We start from the raw sequence: 21467 nt of genomic DNA, 5'->3' as shown, positions 1-21467 counted from the left end.
CTTTTTCAGCATCAAGAGACAGGAATGCACTGGGTTCACCCGATATCTCCACCAGTCCAATCAAGTCAAGCATCCGTCTGGTGCCATCCTTAGATTGCCTGCCTGTCACAAAACCAACTTGGTCTGGGGCCACTAAGGCCGGGATCACTTTATGAAGTCTATCCGCCACTAGTTTGGCATAAATTTTAACATCACAATTTAGGAGTGAAATGGGCCTAAAATTACCCGGGGTGTCTGCAGGTTTCCCTGGCTTGGGTAGCGTGATAATAATCGCTTCCAAGTTGTCTGGGGAAATTGACCCTTTATTTTGCCAAAAATTGAAGGTTTTTAACATAAAGGGGGACAGAGTGGATGTAAATTGTTTGTAATATTCGTATGGCAGCCCATCGGGGCCCGGGGCAGAGTTAGACTTAGTCATTTTGATGGCACCTAGGATTTCATGTGTAGTAAAGGGAAGATTAAGTTCCTCTAATTGCTCATCTGAGACCCGGGGAAGATCCAGGGTGTCTAGAAAGCCCTGTATATCCACTTGAGTCGGCTGTGACGTGTTGGAATCATTTTTTAGATTATACAGGGCCTCATAATATTTCGCAAATGCTTCTGCTATTTCAATGGGATGTCTAGTGATTGTTCCATTTGGGTCCCTCAGGAATTCTATTTTAGATTGAATCTCACGTTTTTTCGTCCTTCTTGCCAATAAGGACCCCGCTCTATCCCCCATAGCATAAAATGTCGATCTATTTTTTTTTAGATTATGTTCGTAATTTTGCAGGAGTAGGGATCTTAGTTGAAATCTATGGGTTACAATTTCTTTAGTCAAGTTAGGGGTTGCTTTGGCTTTATTCAGGGATTCAAGGTGATGAATACGGGTTAATATATATTTAATATCTGCGTCTTTTTGCCGTTTTTGGATGGAGGCCAGTTTTATGAACTGCCCCCTGACTACTGCTTTATGAGCAGCCCACAGGGTCTAGTCAGAAATTTCCCCATTATTATTAAGTTTGAAATATTCTGTTAACACTGACTCTACTTCATCATGTACCTTCTGCCTACCAAGCAAGCTAGTATTCAATCTCCACCTGGGGGAATTTAGAACATTAAAGCCACCCTGAACAGACAAAGAGATCGGCGCATGATCTGTCCAAGTGATTAAACCAATATCAGCTGCAACACAATTACTTATAGATTTGCTGTCGACCAAAAAGAAATCAATTCTACTGTATGAGCGATGCCTGGAAGAGAAGAATGTATAGTCTCTTTCTGATGCATGTAAATATCTCCAGATGTCATGAAAATGGAATTCATTGATGAGATGCTTAAGTTCCTTAGCATGTGAGATGTTGATGTTGGAGCAATCCATGGAGCGTATAACAGGTATATTAAAATCTCCACAGATGATTTCCGCCCCTGTGGCAGTATCCTTGAATGCTTGGAAAAATTTCCTAGCAAAGGTCAATTGCGATGAATTTGGGGAGTAGACCGTTGCCAAGGTATAAGGGACACTGTTAATATAACAAGACAAAATAATATATCTTCCATCCGCTCCATAACTGACATTTATCAATTTAAAGGCCACTGAGTTCTTTATTAAAATGGCCACTCCTCCTCTTTTTTTTAAGTCATTAGCAAAAAAGGCGTGTTGAAACCTGGGATGAAGTAGCCGTTTATTATCTGTGGAAAGAAGGTGGGTCTCCTGAATGCACGCTATATCACAGTTAGATGCCATCACCTCTCTCCACATCATTGACCTTTTTGCTGGGGAGTTGAGTCTGTTCACATTAATAGACAATATCTTAATTTTCATATTGGAGCCGCAGGGGGGGTTGAATTCCTAGGAACGCCATCAGGGATGAGAAGGGTTAGACCAACAAGGAATTGAAAGAAATTTCTGAAAAAAATTAAAGAACATTTTTGAGAAGAAGAACAAAAACAAAAAAGTTCCATCAACACCGGTTTGCCCCGAGTAGGGTGACCGGAGTATAACCGCTCGCCATAGGCGAGAACATCAGGGGGGCTACGTGACATCCCGTGTCACAGGAGCAAGGACAGCAGGTGCCATAAGCAGGAAGGAGTCCCAGCTAAGTTGCTGACCATTCAGGGTTAATCTTGTCTGGAGATCTTCTTTGATTCTCCCGCCCGCCAGGGTTTGGTGGGTGGGCTATTCCCCAGTCATCCAGCAATTTGCCCAGCTGAGAAGGAGTATGACATATGTAAGTGCCTCCATCTTTGAAAATTATCATCCTCACCGGAAAACCCCACTTGTACTTAATGTCTTGATCTCTAAGGAGTTTAGAAAGGTGGGCGAATTCTCTTCTTTTATTAAGAGTTGTAGCAGAAAGATCTGGGAAGATTTTTAGTCCCATGAAAGTGTCTGGCAGGGCTGGACTTTCCCTCAGTGTGTACAGCACAGCTTCTTTTGTTTTATAGAAATGAAGTCTAGCCAGGACATCTTTAGGCAGCGCTGGATCTATGCCTTTGGATTTAGGGACTCTATGAATTCTGTCCACTATCAGGTCTCTGGCGTCCCATCCAGGAAGTATAAGCTGCAGAAACTTGTGAAAGTATTCATGGAGCTCTTTATCTGCTACAGATGAGGGAATACCTCTGATTTTTAGGTTATTTCTTCGGGATCTGTCCTCTATATCACTGATTTTAAGTTTTAATGCCTCCACCTCCTTTTCCAAAGCTGTGTTAGCATCTATCAGATTGTTATGTGATGTTGCAAATTCAGCCATTTTAGTTTCTACATGCTCTGTGCGATCACCCAGAGACCTGATTTCTTCCTTCAGCTCTCTGACTATTTCTCTGAGATCACCCTGTAGGGAAGCCCTCAGCGTCTTCAGCAGAGATTGCATTGTTTCCTCTGTCAGAGGAATGCCTGTATTGCCTCTCACGCAGCCTGTATCTCCTTGTGAGGAGTGGGAAGACGCTGAGTGGGAAGCCAGCACCATCTTGCTAGGTGAGGAGACTTCCCTATCCCAGGGGTAAAAGTCTGTCAGCTTGGCTGGAGTGCCAGTTTTTTTAGGTCTCAACTTAGGCATCACTAAGGGCTGGGGTTACTCACACCTCCTGTAGCTGGTAATCCTGTTATCTGTGAGCTGATAAGAGCTGGTTTATCCTGCTGAAGCACAGAGCTCTCCTTTCAAGCAGCCGTCGCCATCAGCGTGCAGGCCACGCCCCCGACTTTTTTATTCCTAATAATGATAACCTCCGTGTAGGATCAGTTTTTTTTAGTTTTACTTGTCAGCTAGCCATTGGTAACTGGTGACACTGCAGCTACAAACTGTGCTTCATTAATGGCTTAAGTAGAACGCTAGTCCGATATTCCATACCCCATCAGGTTTTTAGGAGTCACTTTCTAGTATGTAAGAAGATGTAATGTAGAATAAGAAACTACATTGTCTTTTATTTATGTAGCATTAAAAATAAACTTTCCATAAATGGTAGAAAATAATTTTGCTTTATATATTTCTTAAAGGGAACCTGTTCCATTGAATACGTAGTCTGATGTTCAGGCGACCTGTTGCAGAGTGGGAGGAATAGAACAGCCATTAGATATACTGTCTATATTTATGTGAAGAAGATTTTGGAGTCCATTTTGTGGTCCTAATCAGAAATTGATTGCTATCACTATATTCTGACTCATACACAGAGGCCTGTTCTTCATTCGCTTAAGACCCCCATATACATGTAACTAATGTCTGCTGAACTTTACTATGTTAGCGGGCTCAGACAACAGCCTAATGTGTATGGGGGCCACTCGCCAGTCCCGGGATGGGAGTCAGGGGAGATAAAGACCCGGCATGTCGAACTTCAGGCTGCTGATCCTTTTGTTCTCAGTGAGATAAGATGCTGCCGAGGGAGGCTGGCAGTGGCTCTCTTCTAGAGAACACAGGAGTCTTGTGTATGGAAGAGTTGGGAGAGATAACTGTCAGTCACATGATTGGCGAACCATTATTTGGCAGGTATCTATTGTATTTGAAGCCCCTTAAGGTCCCATTACATTTAGCGATGCACCAGTGATCCCGACAACGATACGACCCGGTCAGGATCGCTGGTGCATCGCTAAATGGTTGCTAGTGAGTTGCCAAACAGGCAGATCTCACAGCGATGCAGCAGCGGTTGGCGGTCGTCACTTATCTGTCACAGGCAGCGAGGGTGACATCTTCCGCCCGAGTCCATGGAGTCGCTCGTCGGCGCCAGCAGGAAGCTGATGACGAGAAATGGACCATCCCGTTCTCGCACGATCAGCGATATCCAGCGGGGAGCCGGGTCGGAGGTAAGTGTCACATGTAGCGAGATCGCTGTTGCGTCACAAAATCGGTGACGCTTTAGCGATGTCACTAGCGATCTCGCTATGTGTGAAGGGGGCTTTAGACTGCTCTTGAGGCTTGCAAACATCGAAAAAGCAGGGAATTCAATAACAAAAATTCTTAGAAAATACTAACCCATGTGCAAACACTAGCCTTTTTACTTAGGACAGTTTTAAATATTTTAGCTGTATGTATATTAAAGGGCACCTGTCTGGTCATCTGACTGTCCTCAACTGCTACTATAAGGACAATGGATGCAGATGTCTGATAAGGACATTATGTTTCACACTAATGCTGCAATTAATGAAAAATGAACTTTTACTGCTAATGAGACAGGATTAGTCCGGTGAAGATTTCATTCCCCAACACTACATTTTCCTCGTATCCTCTAACATCCTGCATACAATATCCATTATGGATGGTTGTGCCATTGTACAGGCTGTCTGTCACGCCCAGGGAGGCATGATTAGAAGTCCTGGGACAGGACTAGTGCGGTTGAAGAGCTCCCACCCGACCAACAACTCCTGCCTCATTAGCATATTCAACACTGCAGAATAAAAGTAAACTTTTAAGATTGAAGCTTTACTTTGAAACATAAAAGACCCCATCAGATTAAATAAATCCCCATAGGCACGTCCATAGTTTCAGTTGATGACAGTCACGGAATCTGACCAATTCCCTGTAACGATGAGTGCTGCACAATTACGGAGAGGATCAATAGGTTGGGCTCCGGAGTCAAACCTGCCCCATTCCCGGCACATGTTAGCTGTGTTATTAGGCCATCATTTTCCTCTAACAGCAGCGAGTGGAGACCAGTGTTAACTTGTTAAATGCTACTATCATTTTCTGACAGTGACACTTACAGTGTGTGGCCTGGGGGTTGCGCTGTTCTTTTCATTTATCACCTCCCTCAGCATGATCGTAGGGTGCCAGTGGGTTGCCATGACAGTCGGGGGCCCATCATGACAGTACTCCAGTGGACGCCAGCCCCTGGCTCGTGTTCATAGGAGATTGTGATTTGTGCTTTTTTCAGCAATACAACAGTATTTCTGTATATAGTATAATTGGATGGTGGCAGGTCCAAGTTCCCTAAGAGGACTAACAGATAAAGTAAAGAAGAGTGTACTAAAAAAAACATTCACCCCTTTTCCCCCACCTAAAGTAAAGATTGTAAAAAAATACATATATGTGATATTGCTGAATCCATAAAAGAGGTTAAAATACAAAATAAATTAATCCAATTGGTAAAAACTATAAAGAAAAACAAAATCAAAACCCCAGAATGGTGTGTGCTTTTGGGGTCACAACATCTCTGCAAAAAATGTAAATGGAAACTATCAAAATGTAGTATGTACCCCAAAAATGGTATCAATAAAAACATCAGGTCGCCCTGCAAAAAAAGCCATTAAACAGTTCTATGTATAATGAAAACACTACAGGTCTCAGAAAATGGCAACACAATTTTTTTTTAACCTGAAATAAAAACTATGCAACTTTGGTATTATCACAATCTTACTGACTTGGGGAATCGTATACCCAGGTCATTTTTCTCCACAATAAGCGCCATAAAAGCAAAATCCAGAAAACAAATGGGGAATTGCGGTTTTTGTGCTGTTTCACCTCACTTGGAACTTGTATCCCATTTTCTAGTACATTATGTGGGAAAATGAATTGTGTCATTCAAAAGTACAACTCGGTCCTCAAAAAACAAGCCCTCATGTGGGCAGAAAAATAAAAAAAATGTTAAGGGAAGAAAGGGAGGAAAAAGGAATTCTGTACAATTGAAAAATGTAGCCTTATGGGGTTAGAGAACATCTTACGAAGAATAGACCTGTCCATATACCTTTTTGGGGTCTCCAAGATCAGGATCTTCCTACTGTGGTGAACTTTAGCCAGTCAATGCTTGGATGGCCCTTCATTATTTTCGTCTGCTTGCAATGCGACACTTTGATAAAACTAAGCGGTGCACAAGATACATAATGTAGTGGATTCTCACACTGGTACATGCCAGAGTGGCTCAGTAATGTTATTTCCCGGAGGTTACACCATGTATCTCTTCTCTCTGTATCATTTAATGAATGGATTTTAATACAATGTTACAGTCAACTTGTCTAACAAATTCCTGTTTTCACAGTAGGGTGAACTGTAGCGTCTTGCATTACAATGAACGTTAGCGCAGGTCTTATTAGGAAATCATTCACATGTAGTACAATATGTTCTGCAATATTTTACTAATATTTCCCCAATTCCCCTTCCCTGTATAATGCATTGTACACTTGGGCATACTTTTTAACCTTTTGTATCTCTACCCAGAACACAATTTCCTTGCCGCTATGATGCACATCACAGTGTAGCTCGGGTTGATAGGCATTTTTATCTCATTCCCTCATAAGCAGAAGGATATAGAGGTGCTGTAAATCAGTATAAAATAGACATATTTCCAGCGTGAATTGATGTTTTCCATGAATTTTTAAAATCCATAGCCTCATTTTATCATGGCAGTCATCACAGAGGGAAGACTAGCAGCCAGGCACATTTTACTTGGCTTTATTGTTTGTTTAACTGTACAGCTGTAGGTCCAGTAATGTCAAATTATAATTTCTGTTGGATTTTCTTGCAGATATCCTCTGAGAGTCAGAGACCTAGAAATGGGACAGCGAGAAGATTGATGCTGAATACAATAGAAGAAATAGCCTGGTTTGGGAATTAAAAAGGAACTTCAAGTGTGTATGCTTCCGCTCACATCTTTGTCACTGCAATATGAGGACTTTTGGATGCTTTTTATTTCTTGTTTTTTGGGCTAGTCAGCCCCAGAAAAGCTGCACGACCCCTCTTCCAGAAAGGACTACTCCTAGCGCGGAACCAACAGCGGAAGACCTAGAACCCAACCAAGGAAATGACCTGGAAAAAAGCCGCTCGAAAAGAAGCTGGATGTGGAATCAGTTTTTTCTTCTAGAGGAATATACGGGCTCAGATTACCAATATGTTGGCAAGGTATTGTTTCTATCTTCCAGTCTTAAATCTAGATGTTGGATTGGCATGGCAGACAGTGGAGACAGTTGGGTCGAAAAGTGCAGTCTCTCAGTAATTTACTACCGGTGTTATACAGCTAGCATCTGCTATCGGTAACTAGATGAGTGGCTTCTGGGAGAGAAGAAGAGCTGCCACACTAGATACATTGCCTGCAAATCTCCAACCAATTATAAAAATGTTTGCAGCTAATCATTCCCTTCCCTGACACTTTGGCAGGGTTCCTGCTGCATGTGTTCAGCACTTTGTGGGATTGAGATATAGGTATTGGGTATTACTGGAAGTGAGAAACACTCTGATATTTTACACGTCTTGTATTAGAATAAAAGCAGATTTTTTTTCCAGAATTTCCACCCAGTCACTCCAGTTTAATACAGGTTATTTCAGGTGAAATTGGACAAAATCGAGTATATGAATTTAATTTCATGTTGTAGATGGGAAGCTAAAGAGGAACCATTACAGTGTTTGCCCCTTTTCACACCAATTTTGACATATTCGTTTGTGTTAAAATATATTGTGCAGTTACATTACAAATGATCCGTTTTATCATGCCGTAAAGGCGGTGTTCAGGATTGGAAAAGCACTGCTGCTTTTTTCTTGTGTCTGGTATAGAAGCTCTGTGCCACTAATCTGAATAGGAGTGAGCTGCATAACACATACATCCTGTAGACTGGTGGGGTGCTGTTCCTGGAAGCGAGCAGCCATGTTTTCTTATTTCTATAGAACCCCTGTAAAAGAAAAGGGTCAACAAACAGACTCCTCTTATAGATTCCTTTTATTATGTGAGCCATTGGGTTCCAACACTTCTGGAAGTAAGAGGTTGTGAATGCAATGCCTTGTTCTGGCAGACCGTCCATGAATTACATGGATGACTAATCATTTGAATGGCTGCCATGCAATACTACACTTGCCTGGCTGGTCATGGTTTCCTCTGCTGGAGTAGACCCTGATCACATTTAGTGGTTGCTAAAAAGTGTGTTGTATATTAATGTAATGGGGTTATCCACTGAAAACAAGGTATCACTTATCCATAGGATTGGTGATAATTTGCTGATCGCTGGGTATCGAACTGTCGGGACCTGCACTGATCACCAGAACACGAAATTTTTATCCTTATTAAAAAATGTCCGTGATGTCCTACTGCCTCTCCGTTCATTCTCTTTGGGGCTGGCGTAAAAAGCAAAGGTCATATGCACTGCCACTCCATTCTAACCCGGGTAAAAGTGCCTTGTCCTGCCAATAGTTGCGGGTCCCAGCGATCAGACCCCAATGATCAAGAAGTGATCAACTATCCTGTGAGAACTGGTTTTCAATGGACAAACCCTTTTATTACACCTCCCTTAGTCTGATCTGCTCTTTTCACACACAATTGGCATGAGCGCAGCTTTATTGTGTCCAGTTATTTGGAAAATTCCATATTGAAACGTTTATACAGTCTATGATCCTTTTTTAGCAGTAAATACCCAATCTGCAACCAAAATAGTCTTCTCCTATCACACAAAACCAAACACTGTGACATACTGCTATAATATTTGTATTAGATATATGCCACATACAGGGCACCTTCCAAGCTGCGGCACGCAGAAGATTTATTATCTAGAATTCCAATGCTAAAAAAGGGTCAAATATAAAGTTCAATCTGTTATTTACCAAGGGGGGACTAAGAATTATCATAAAAGAGACCTAAGATATTAAACATTATTGGCCTAGATGTAAATGAGAGTCAAGTCATCTATATTTTACTATCATTTTGGCGCCTCCATTGATAAGTCTCCATGTTTCCAGGTGCCCATATAGCCTACTCCGCATGTACCAGATATGTACAGCCTGTACAGATAAGCAGGCGGGGAACTCATGTAAGCAAGCCGTCACTGTCTATATGCACCTGAGAGCTGGGCTCAAGCAAAAGAGGCTGAAAACAGAAAAAATAATCGAAAGAATTGGTTTTCCTTATTGCAAAAAGATGGAAGAATGACTTGTCACTTTCTATAGATGTGTGCGTCTTCTCTAAACATTAGACAGCTGATCTCAGGGACCACTTTATAAAACAATTATACTACAGGACTGTGCACAGTAATCATTGTAAGACTTCTGATGAGCAGCATGATCCGGCGCTGGTACATGCTGCGCCATGCACTCACCTATGCACACACCGGCCTGTGGGTTAATAAATAAAACCGGTAGGAGTCCTGACATCTCGTCTCTGGAGGAGCACAATACTACATTACCATTGCATGAGTGACCACAAAATTCGAGGAGAAGATCAGCTAATAACCTGGGCCTTTCTAAATATCACAAACCCTTTAAATGTAAGCTTCTGATATTCTTATGTCTTATTGAGATAGTGTCTTCAGGTGATAGTACATGTAGGAAAAAGAAGCTTTCTTTATGAGCACAGCCAGTTTGTGAGTCAGTATCAGCGTGAGCATGTGATGTACCGTGCATCTGTGTATTACGCTAGGTGTCATGAAGAACGCAGAGCTGTTTATTTTTTTCCCCACCATCTGCACATTTGCTCACTATGCATCGGTCTTTTCAACATTTTTACCAATATGTTTTAATTACAGAATGATGATTTGAAATGTTAATACTTTTCATATTTCTTCATGTTGAAGTTAAAGCATAAACAGACAAAATATAAGAGTATGTGCACACCGAGGAAGACGTACCCGCCAAGGAAAACGCTGCAAGGACGCATCGGAGGTATTTCTCCTGAAGCTCCTGTTTAAGGCGTTTTTCTTGTCTTTTTTTTGCTGCAGCTTTCCCACTGTCGTATCTTTTATTTATACTTGTATGTTTGAAATAGAGAGCGGCTTCCTGAATAATGGTCAGATCTCTTCTTTTGACTACTTTGCATCTTTACAAGACATGAAGCTGTTAGAAAAAGCACAAAAGGCTGAACATATGGGCAGCACGTCATTTTTACATTGTAGTGCAATGTTTATTCTTTTAAACATTTGTTTAGTGCTTTTTAAAGCAGTTTACTATTTTTACCCACTTTAGAAAGCTGTTGTGTGCACATATTCTAAGGCGGTACTCTCACCTGACATTTTGGTGCATTTTTTTTAGCTAAAATTGGACTTTCTATTCAAAGGAAATAATTCAAAATTATATGTACTGATTTAGAGGGAAAAGATTATATAGTCAAATTTTACATAAAGCAAAAGTTCACAAGTAATAAAAATATACAACAAGATTAGACAGACATCCATACTCTCCCACAAACTGTTTCCATGCTCCCATATCTCTCATATTTTGCTGTCAGGACCCCCATCTTACACAAACTAGTCCCAATCGACCTCCCCTCTTGCAGAGAATGCTTTCCATGGTCCTATCTCACATATACTGCTTCTCTGTGCCCTTATCACTCTTTGTTGCACAGACCTCTTCACATGGTCCTCCCTCTGTTGCACAGCCCTCTCCACATGGTCCTCCCTCTGTTGCACAGCCCTCTCCACATGGTCCTCCCTCTGTTGCACAGACCTCTCCACCTGATCCTCCCTCTGTTTCACAGACATCTTCACATGAAACTCGCTCTGTTGCACAGACCTCTCCACATGATCCACCCTCTGTTGCACAGACCTCTTCACATGATTCTCCCTCTGTTGCACAGAGTTCTCTACATGGTCCTCCCTCTGTTGCACAGCCCTCTACACATGGTCCTCCCTCTGTTGCGCAGCCCTCTCCACATGATCCTCCCTCTGTTGCACAGCCCTCTCCACATGGTCCTCCCTCTGTTGCACAGTCCTCTACACATGGTCCTCCCTCTGTTGCGCAGCCCTCTACACATGGTATATCCTTTAATCATTTATGTCCCAAACAAAATAAATGATGCTGGACCCTCCCTCATTAACTTCACAACCTGTATCTGTTACAACGAGTAAATGAGCTGTCAGATATAAAGATATTCCAGCTAGATAATTTAAAATATAATTTTTATTCATGAATATTAAAACAAACAACCAATTAAAGACCGGACAGTAGACCTCCAAAAAAGGGGGGGCACAAACAGTGTATTATTGATCAAACTAGTCAGATAGGATTTTGATATATGCATGTCACACAACCCCGGAAGGAGTGCAAGCGAATCAGGTGCGGAGAGGACACAGCATCTGCTATTCCCTCTGGTTGCTCTCTATCGAAGTAATATACTGTTTGTTAGCTCAATTGATTGCTTGCTACTTGGGGTTGGCCATGTGTTATTCAGGCACAAGTAACCTAAAATAAGAAAGTCATTTTCTTATGATTATTGAAAATGCACTTGCACTTTAACTATATAGCCATGTCATTGTGGCACATATAGCCCACATTCTTATACAGTGAAGGAAATAAGTATTTGATCCTTTGCTGATTTTGTAAGTTTGCCCACTGACAAAGACATGAACAGTCTATAATTTTAATGGTAGGTTAATTTTAACATTGAGAATTAGAATATCAAAAATAAAATCCAGAAAATCACATTGTATAAAGAGTTCTGGCTCCTACAGACCAGTTAGATGCTCCTAATCAACTCTTTACCTGCATTAAAGACAGATGTCTTACATAGTCACCTTTATAAAAGACTCCTGTCCACAGACTTAACTAGTGAGACTCTAAACTCTAAAACATGGGCAAGACCAAAGAGCTTTCTAAGGATGTCAGGGACAAGATCATAGACCTGCACAAAGCTGGAATGGTATACAAAACCATAAGTAAAACGCTGAGTGAGAAGGAGACAACTGTTGGTGCAATAGTAAGAAAATGGAAGAAATACAAAATGACTCAATCAACATCGATCTGGGGCACCATGCAAAATCTCACCTCGTGCAGTATCATTGATCATGAAGAAGGTGAGAGATTGGCCTAAAACTACATGGGGGGAACTTGTTAATGTTCTCAAGGCATCTGGGACCACAGTCACCAAGAAAACCATTGGTAACACATTAAGCCGTAAAGGTTTAAAATCCTGCAATGCACGCAAGGTCTCCCTGCTCAAGAAGACACATGGGCAGGCCCATCTGAAGTTTGCCAATGAACATCTGGATGATTCTGTGAGTGACTGGGAGAAGGTGCTGTGGTCAGATGAGACAAAAATGGAGCTCTTGGCATTAACTCAACTCGCTGTGTTTGGAGGAAGAGAAATGCTGCCTATGACTCAAAGAACACCATCCCCACTGTCAAACATGGAGGTGGAAACATTATAATTTGTGGGTGTTTCTCTGCTAAGGGCACAGGACTACTTCACCGCATCAATGGGGGAATGGATGGAGCCATGTACCGTAAAATCCTGAGTGACAACCTCCTTCCCTCCGCCAGGACATTAAAAATGGGTCGTGGCTGGGTCTTCAGCAAGACAATGACCCAAAACATACAGCCAAGGCAGCAACGGGGTGGCTCAAAAAGAAGCATATTAAGGTAACGGAGTGGCCTAGCCAGTCTCCAGACCTTAATTGCATATAAAACTTATGGAGGGTGTTGAAGCTCCGAGTTGCCAAGTGACAGCCTCAAAATCAAAACGATTTAGAGATGATCTGCAAAGAGGAGTGGACCTAAATTCCTCCTGACATGTGCGCAAACCTCATCATCAACTACAAAAAAAAGTCTGACTGCTATGCTTGCCAGTAAGGGTTTTGTCACCAAGTATTAAGTCTGATTTGCCAGAGGGATCAAATACTTATTTCTCACTGCAAAATGCAAATAAATGTATATAATTTATACAATGTGATTTTGTGGATTTTATTTCTGATATTCTATCTCTCAATGTTAAAATTAACCTACCCTTAAAATTATAGACTGTTCATGTCTTTGTCAGTTGGCAAACTTACAAAATCAGCAAGGGATCAAATAATTATTTCCTTCACTGTATGTATTTTATTCTTTGAGTTTTTTCATGAATTTTTTGCACTAGCAGTTGCACTTTATTATGTTTTGAATATCTCTACATATATAAAAATTCTATCTGACTACTTGAACTGATAATACATTGTTTGCATCCTTCACTTTTTTGAAGATCTGTTGCACTGTCTTTATAATTGGTTCTATGTTTTTATATTAATTTATAAAAAATATATTTTACATTATCCAGCTGGAATCTCTCTTTATATCTGTCAGCTCATTTACTTGCTGTAACAGATACAGGTTGTGAAATGGTCCTTCCTTTGTTGCACAGACTACTCCTCATGGTCTTTCTTCTTTTGAACAAACTTCTTCACACCATCCTCCCTTTGTTGCTCAGACGTCTCAATGTAGTGCTCCCTCTCTTGCACAGACTGCTCCACATGGTCCTTCCTGTGTTGCACAGGCTGCTTCATGTGGTCCTCCCTCTGTTGCATAGACTACTCCACATGCTCCTCCCTTTTTTTTCACAAACTTCTGCACATTGTCCTCCCTCTGTTGCACAGACTGCTTCACATCTTCCCTCTGTTGTACAGAGTTCTCCATGAGGTCCTCCCTCTGTTGCACAGACTGCTACATGTGGTCTACCCTCTGTTGAACAGACTTCCGCACATGCTCCTCCCTCTGTTGCACAGACTGCTCCACATGGTCCTCCATCTGTTGAACATACTGTTCTACATGGTCCTCCATCTATTGCACAAACTGCTTCATATAGCCCTCTCTCTGTTGCACAGACTTCTCCACGAGGTCCTTTCTCTGTTGCATAGGCTGCTCCATGTGGTCCTCCCTCTGTTGCAGTTTGCTCCACATGGTCCTCCCTCTGTTGCAGTTTGCTCCACATGGTACTCCCTCTGATACAGACGTCTCCACGTGGTTCTCTCTCTGTTGCGTAGGCTGCTCCATGTGGTCCTCTGTTGCAGTTTTCTTCACATGGTACTCCCTCTGATACACAGGCTTTTCCACGTGGTCCTCCCTCTGTTGCAGTTTGCTCCACATGGTACTCCCTCTGATACAGACGCCTCCACGTGGTTCTCTCTCTGTTGCATAGGCTGCTCCATGTGGTCCTCCCTCTGTTGCAGTTTTCGTCACATGGTACTCCCTCTGATACACAGGCTTTTCCACGTGGTCCTCCCTCTGTTGCAGTTTGCTCCACATGGTACTCCCTCTGATACAGATGCCTCCACGTGGTTCTCTCTCTGTTGCATAGGCTGCTCCATGTGGTCCTCCCTCTGTTGCAGTTTTCGTCACATGGTACTCCCTCTGATACACAGGCTTTTCCACGTGGTCCTCTCTCTGTTGCATAGGCTGCCTCTGTTACACAGTATGCCCCCTTGTGCCCATACCTCATCTTACACCAACAGTTTAATATGCCACTCTCTCAAACGCCTTTAAATGACACTCTCGTTCCAATGACACCACGGTCTGTAGCAAAAATGTAAACTGATTGTTCATCTTTGCGTTTCCTCCCTGCACTGATCAGCCGCACACCTCTCCACTCTATAAACGTGAAGAGAACTTCCATCAGCACTGTGCCCGATCATTAAGGAGAGCTCAGAGAGGACAGTGGACTCTATGTAACACTCGGTGGCCTGCTTCTACCTACAATGACGGAATCTGGTGTCCAGAGATGACATTTGCAACTTTTTCCAGAAAGTGTTGCGATTGCTCTCCATCCAGTCAATACATTTTTCCATGTGGCAGGATGCCAAGGCAGCCCTCTGTATCTGCTCAGCTTGGTCAGGTGCTCACATCGGCCTTGGATTCTATACAAGCAGATACTCTACATTCACACTATGTTATTACGGCTCACTACCCACTCATCTTTACATTTTATGTGGTTTGTAATTGGTTATTTTAGCATTTAGTAACATTGTCTGTGATTGACAATTATAATATCTCAGTAACCTGACATTTATTACACAAAACAGCATAATTATACCAGCAATAGTGTAGTGTCAGGCACATCACCAATATTTGCTCTCTCGTCCATTATTGCCTCATAATTTTATTAATGTGAGGGTATACCTTTAAGTGCTACAGAAAACACTCCTAGTTTGTAATCTGCTAGTAGAATGAGCGATAGAGTTGACTTTTATATTGGGAATTAGTGGCATCTGCCCGGGTTCATTTGAACCATATGTTGGAATTCCCCCTGTGACAGAAGAAGCGATTGCTTATCTTCAGGTGAGAAATGTACGTGCATCACTCTTTAAAAAATAAAAAAGAACTATAAAAGAAATTTAGCAGTCCCATTAAATTTTATTTCCCAGCCGATGAATAATATATTTACAGTTGTTTCGAGACCGCTTATTTCACCATTTTAAATATTAAGTGGGGGTTCTTAGCTTCTCTGCTGAGTCTGAATTTGGAATGAAAAAGATGAAACCCTAAACACACAGTGGATTATCTCTATATATTTTAAAGGTAGCTTTTACATTACTTTATCATTACTTAAAAATGAAAAAGTAAGCAAGAGTGAAATGCTAACAACTATCCTTATATGAGTTTCCACTTCTTAGTTAGTTCCATATATTCATTGATTGCTTTGAAAGGTGATATGTCATCAGAAAATGGCCTTCTGTTTAAAAAGTTTTATTGTTGTATATAGTTTTCAAAAACTTTTGCCAATTTTTTTTTAATCTGTATTTAAAGGCAAAGCAAAATTAGAAATCTTGCATTGATTAGAATGGCCACTGGGGCTCTTGTAGACTCTTCATGTCTTTCAAGAAGAGTTTACAGCAGGCTCATTATCATAACAGGCAGGATTAAAATGATCAATAACATTTCTATACTGAAAGCACAGGATCTACCATTCGCAGTAGGTAATGTCACAGCTCCACTTGCTCCCCATCCCTTTTCCATGACTTTTGCACACGCTCATTAGATGGTAAACCTAAAAGATAGGTTCTGAATCAGCCTATTGCTACTAATGTGCATGTAGATTTCTTGAACGACCAGGAAATATGAGTCTAGAATAGCCCTAGTGGCCACTGTGAAAATCAAAATATTCCACATTTTTATTTTTAATACAATAGTGATATGAACACAAACATTGCCAATGTTTTTGTTTTCTTCTTTTTTTATACATTTAGTACAATAACAATAGGTCATTTTTTAATTTCCTTTTAAATCATTCAGTTTGCAATATGGTGACTTCCATAGCTAAACCTAATTACTGTGATGGTTGGGTTACTTTTCACCCAAGGCTTTTCTATGTATTACTTCCCATCCACATTGCCCCTGCATTATTCCTGTCCTTTTTGTTGCCAGATAATCATGTTAAGGTTCGGTGAGCATGTTACATAGAAGCACGTGTACTAAAATACTGCTGTCGGTTTGTAGTCACAGGTTTTCAAGTAGTGAGAGGCAGAGCCAGATTAACAATGGACCTTATGTATAAAAATGTCTCCAAAGAGCTGATGTTGCCCTTTGTGTTGGATCAGTCTATATTTCACTTTTCCAATACAACTTATTGGATGCTGAAGTTTGGTTATATGGGGTACAAGGCCTAAAGTAAGGACACCAAGCTTGATATGATTTTGACGTCTGACATAGGCTACCAGGGAAATGTCACGTCTTCATCTTTATCCTAAGTAATCCAGGAATATATTCATGCCTTCACTTTCCTGAAGGTAGAAAATAAAATGTATCGATAATTTGATATATTTTATTATAGTATGAATACGCATCTACACCTGTAGTACCATGCACCATACCAGTTCATGAAGATCATCGGAAATTACCATTACTTGCTTGAGTTGACATCATTAGCAGGACTTTACTTTGATCTTAAAGGGAATCTGTCACCTATTTTTAGCCCTATCAGCTGCCGGCACCGCCATCAGGGGCTTATCTACAGCATTCTGTAACCTGTAAGATAAGAAAAACAAGTTAGATTATACTCCCCCTGGGGTCCGGTCCGATGGGTGTCGCTGTCCGGTCCAGCGCCTCCCATCTTCTAGCGATGCTGTTCTCCTTCTTACTTCTGCCGCAGCTCAAGCGCAGGCGTACTTTATCTGCCCTATTGAGGGCAGAGTAAAGTACTGCAGTGCACAGGCATCGGAGCTCTCTGACCTCTTTCCCGGCACCTGCGCACTGCAGTACTTTACTCTGCCCTCAACAGGGCAGGTAAAGTACGCCTGCGCAGGAGCCGCGGCAGAAGTAAGTAGGAGGACGGCATCGTATGAAGATGGGAGGCGCCGGACCGGACCGCGACACCCACCGCACCAGAGTATAATCTAACTCGTTTTTCTTATCTTTCAGGTTACATCGGGGGCTTATCTACAGCATTACAGAATGCTGTAGATAAGCCCCTGATGGCGGTGTCGGCAACTGATAGGACTAAAATGGGGTGAAAGATTACCTTTAAAAGGGTTGTCCAGAACATACTGCATATATTAGTGACCCATCCTAAAGAAAAGTCATCAATATCATCTGTGGAGGCCCAACACCACCACCAATCTGCTGTTTGCCACTGATGCGAGATTACAAAGTGTAGCAAGCCAAAGCATGACAAAGCTCCATGTATTGTGTAGTGGGGATCGCTCTTGGGTACTTTGGGTCTTTGAGAATGACTAATACACAGTGTACAGAGCCATGCTGTTCTGGATCCGCACACTCTGTAGATCCAACTGCAGCCCGAGGTGCACATAGCTGCTGGGTGGGGGTGCTTGCTGATGAGCAACCCCTTTAAAATCCTTTAACATACAGTGCTAACATTATTGCTCCAAAGTCTCAGAGAGGCAAAATAAACCAAATAAACTGAGCTTTCACTCGCCCTATCAGTGTCCAACTCTGCCGTTTGTCGCTGCTCCATTGCTGATGAGTCATCAAATCGGCAGCGCTGCAGCCAATCCATGATCTCATGAAATACTAGAGTAGAAGGGTGAAGTATTGCTGGACCCCAGGAGGGAGAATCATTTTTTTGGCTTGGGTATTTTTTTCCTGTTGAGGCTTTGGAGCAATAATCTTTGAAAATGAACAACTGCTGTAATATGGCATGGGCCTTACACTGAGGGATTAAGGGGATGTTTGAGTATACCATGCTGAATTACGGGGCTTATGTTTTATTTTTTTATTATTCATGTCTTTGTTGTGAATTAGAGTTTTGCGGTCAGTTTCTAAGTATTAAAGTATGGCATCAGGTATAAGTAAGAACAGTATTAATGAAAAGGAAATGTTAAAGAGGATCTGTCACCTCTCCTGACCTGTCTGTTACGGTAAATCATTGTATTCCTTATGACATTACAATTCTGGAACATCTTTACATTTAACTCCGCGTATTGCCATTCTTCTGTTTCTCCTCCTATAAGTGTCCAAATAACTTGCTACTGTTCCTCTTATATCTAAGGGACGTGAAACTACCCAGTCTGACTGTATAATTGTCAGCACTGATTGGAACGCTGAGTGTAAGGACACACCCCAATCTGGTTACATCCAATCATCAAATTATTTATACATTTCCTAGAGGAATAACAGAGGAACATCACAGCATAACACAGTGTTCTAAAGAAAGATGTCCCACATGCCAAGTGTGGTGACAGAATTTCTTTTAAAAGAATCCTTACTGAATCTCTATACATTGTAGGTTAGTTTGAATGATGTACTCTTAGGTCCATATATATTTGGACAGAGACACCATTTTTCTAATTTTGGTTCTAGACATTACCACAATGAATTTTAAACAAAGCAATTCAGATGCAGTTGAAGTTCAGACTTTCAGCTTTCATTTGAGGGTATCCACATTAAAATTGGATGAAAGGTTTAGGAGTTTCAGCTCCTTAACATGTGCCACCCTGTTTTTAAAGGGACATTCTAATGGCCTATAAAAAGGTGTCTGGTTAGCAAGGTTTCACACAAGAAACATCTCAAGATGGGTAAAACCAGTGAGCTGTCTCAAGACCTTTGCAACCTAAGGCTGTGTGCACACGCTGCGGATTATGTGCGGATTCATCCGCGCGGATTTTGTAAAATCCGCAGGTGAAACCGCAGGTCAAAAGACCTGCGGTTTTACCTGCGGATTGCTCTGCGGTTTTGCCCTGCGGTTTTTCATCTCCTCAATGGAGGAGATGGCAAACCGCAGGAGAATCCGCAGAAAGAATTGACATGTCAATTCTTTCTGCGGATTGAAAACCGCAGATAATCCGCGCGGAAAATTCCGCACCGTCTGCACTGCGGTTTTTGATTCCCATAGGGAATCATGGTACTGTACACCGCAGCAAAAACTGCTGCGGGTCCGCAGCGGCCAAAACCGCTGCGGAACCGCAGCAAAATCCGCAGCGTGTGCACACAGCCTTAGTGTGGCATTGGTTACAGAAAAATTTCTAAATTACTGTAGGTTCCAGTGAGCACTATTGGGGCCATAATCTGGAAGTGGAAAGAACATCACCATAAACTGACCATGACCTAGTGTTCTTCGCAAGATTTCAGACAGAGGAGTGAAAAGAATTATTATAAGCGTTGTATAAGAGCCAAGGAGAGCTGCAGAAAGACCAGCAGTTCCAATTATTTCAAAGAAAACAGTAAGTAATGTACTCAAACTTCATGGCCTTTATGCACACTCCCCACGCAAGACTCCATTGCTGAACAAAAAGCATGTTCAAACGCAGTTAATGTTTGCTCAACAGCATTTAGACAAGCCTGTAAAGTACCGGAGGGATAATATACAGTGATATGTAAAAGCTTGGGCACCCCTAGTCAAAATTACTGTTATTGTGAACAGTTAAGCAAGTTGAAGACTAAATTATCTCTAAAAGACCTAAAGTTAAAGATGACACATTTCCTTTGTATTTTAATAAAAAAATATATATATTTCATCTTTACGTTTTAAAAATAACAAAAAGGAAAATGGGGCCATGCAAAAGTTTGGGCATCCTGTATGATTAGTACATAGTTACGCCCCCTTTTAAAAGTATCACAGCTGAACACTTTTTGTAGCCATACAAGGGTCTTTCAATTCTTGTTTGAGGGATTTTTTTCCATCCTTCCTTGGATAATTCTTCCAGTTCTATGAGATTCCTGGGTCATCTTGCATGTGCTTTTATTTTGAAGTATAGCCACAAATTTTCAGTGATGTTCAGATCAAGTGACTGTGAGGGTAAAACCTTCAGCTTGCATCTTTCGAAGTTTTGACGTGTGTTTAGGATCATCATTCATTTGTAGAAGCCATGTTTTTTTTCAATGTCAGCTTTTTACAGATGGTGTTATGTTTGCATCAAGATTTATTGAAATTTGATTGAATCCATTCTTTCCTCTACCTGGGAAATGTTCCCTGTGCCATTGGCTGCGAGACAACCCCAAAACATGATTGATCCACCCCCATGCTTAATGGTTGTCGAGATGTTCTTTTCCTGAAATTCCGTGTCCTTTTTTGTCCACACATACCTCTGATCATTGTGGCCAAAGAGTTCTATTTTAACCTCATCCGTCCACAGGACTTGTTTCCACAATGCATGTTTAGATGTTCTTTTGCATGCTCCTGACTCTGAATTTTTATGGTGAGAATGCAGGAGTGGTTTTCTTCTGATGACTCTTCCATGAAGACCATATTTGTGCAGGTGTCTCTGAACAGTAGAAAAATGTGCCACAACTCCAGAGTCTGCTAAATCTTTCTGAAGGTCTCTTGCAGTCGAGCATGGGTTATGATTTTCCTCTCTAGCAATACTACAAGCCAGTCTCACTAAAATTTTGCTTCTTCTTCCAGACCTTATCTTGACCTGTACTGTTCCCGTTAATGCCATTTCTTAATTACATTTTGAATTTAGGAAAGGGCAACTTGAAAACGCTTTGCTATCTGCTTATAGCCTTCCCTGCTTTGCAGGCCTCCACCATTTTCATTTTCACATGCTCTTCTAGGCAGATGCTCAGAAGAACCTATGGCTGCTGTTTTTTTTAGATAATTTAATCTTCAACTTTAATTGTTCACAGTAACAGTCATTTTGACCAGGGGTGCCCAAACGTTTTTGGGTGCCATAATACACACCATGTTTGGAGTCAAAAAAGCATTGCATATCACCCCAAAAACACCATACCAACAGTTAATTTTGGAGATGGGAATATTATAGTGTGGGGCTTTTTTTCAGCACTAACAAACTTCATGTAATTGGAGGAAGGATAAATGGACAAATGTACCGTGATATTACAGATAAAAATCTGCCATCTGCCATAATGATGAAGATGAAAGGAGAGTAGACATTTCAGCAAGACAATGATCCAAATACACAGCTAATGAAACTCTAAATTTGATTCAGA

At 41.4% G+C, this 21467-nt stretch overlaps 1 protein-coding gene across 1 annotated transcript in view; it reads left to right on the top strand.

Annotated features, from left to right (window-relative positions):
* Positions 1-21467, top strand: part of LOC141052887 (cadherin-6-like) — a 459217-nt gene that overhangs the window by 139617 nt on the left and 298133 nt on the right. Inside the window, exon 2 of the mRNA XM_073550207.1 lies at positions 6934-7307. Coding sequence (XP_073406308.1) covers positions 7074-7307 — 234 coding nt within the window. The 5' untranslated portion in view covers positions 6934-7073. The remainder of the gene's footprint in view (positions 1-6933; positions 7308-21467) is intronic.

This window comes from Dendrobates tinctorius, unplaced genomic scaffold, assembly GCF_039654945.1.
Source record: "Dendrobates tinctorius isolate UK_male_01 unplaced genomic scaffold, ASM3965494v1 ptg000163l, whole genome shotgun sequence".
NCBI lineage: Eukaryota > Metazoa > Chordata > Amphibia > Anura > Dendrobatidae > Dendrobates > Dendrobates tinctorius.
Note: the sequence above shows the minus strand (reverse complement) of the source record. Positions and strands in the feature narration are given on the sequence as shown.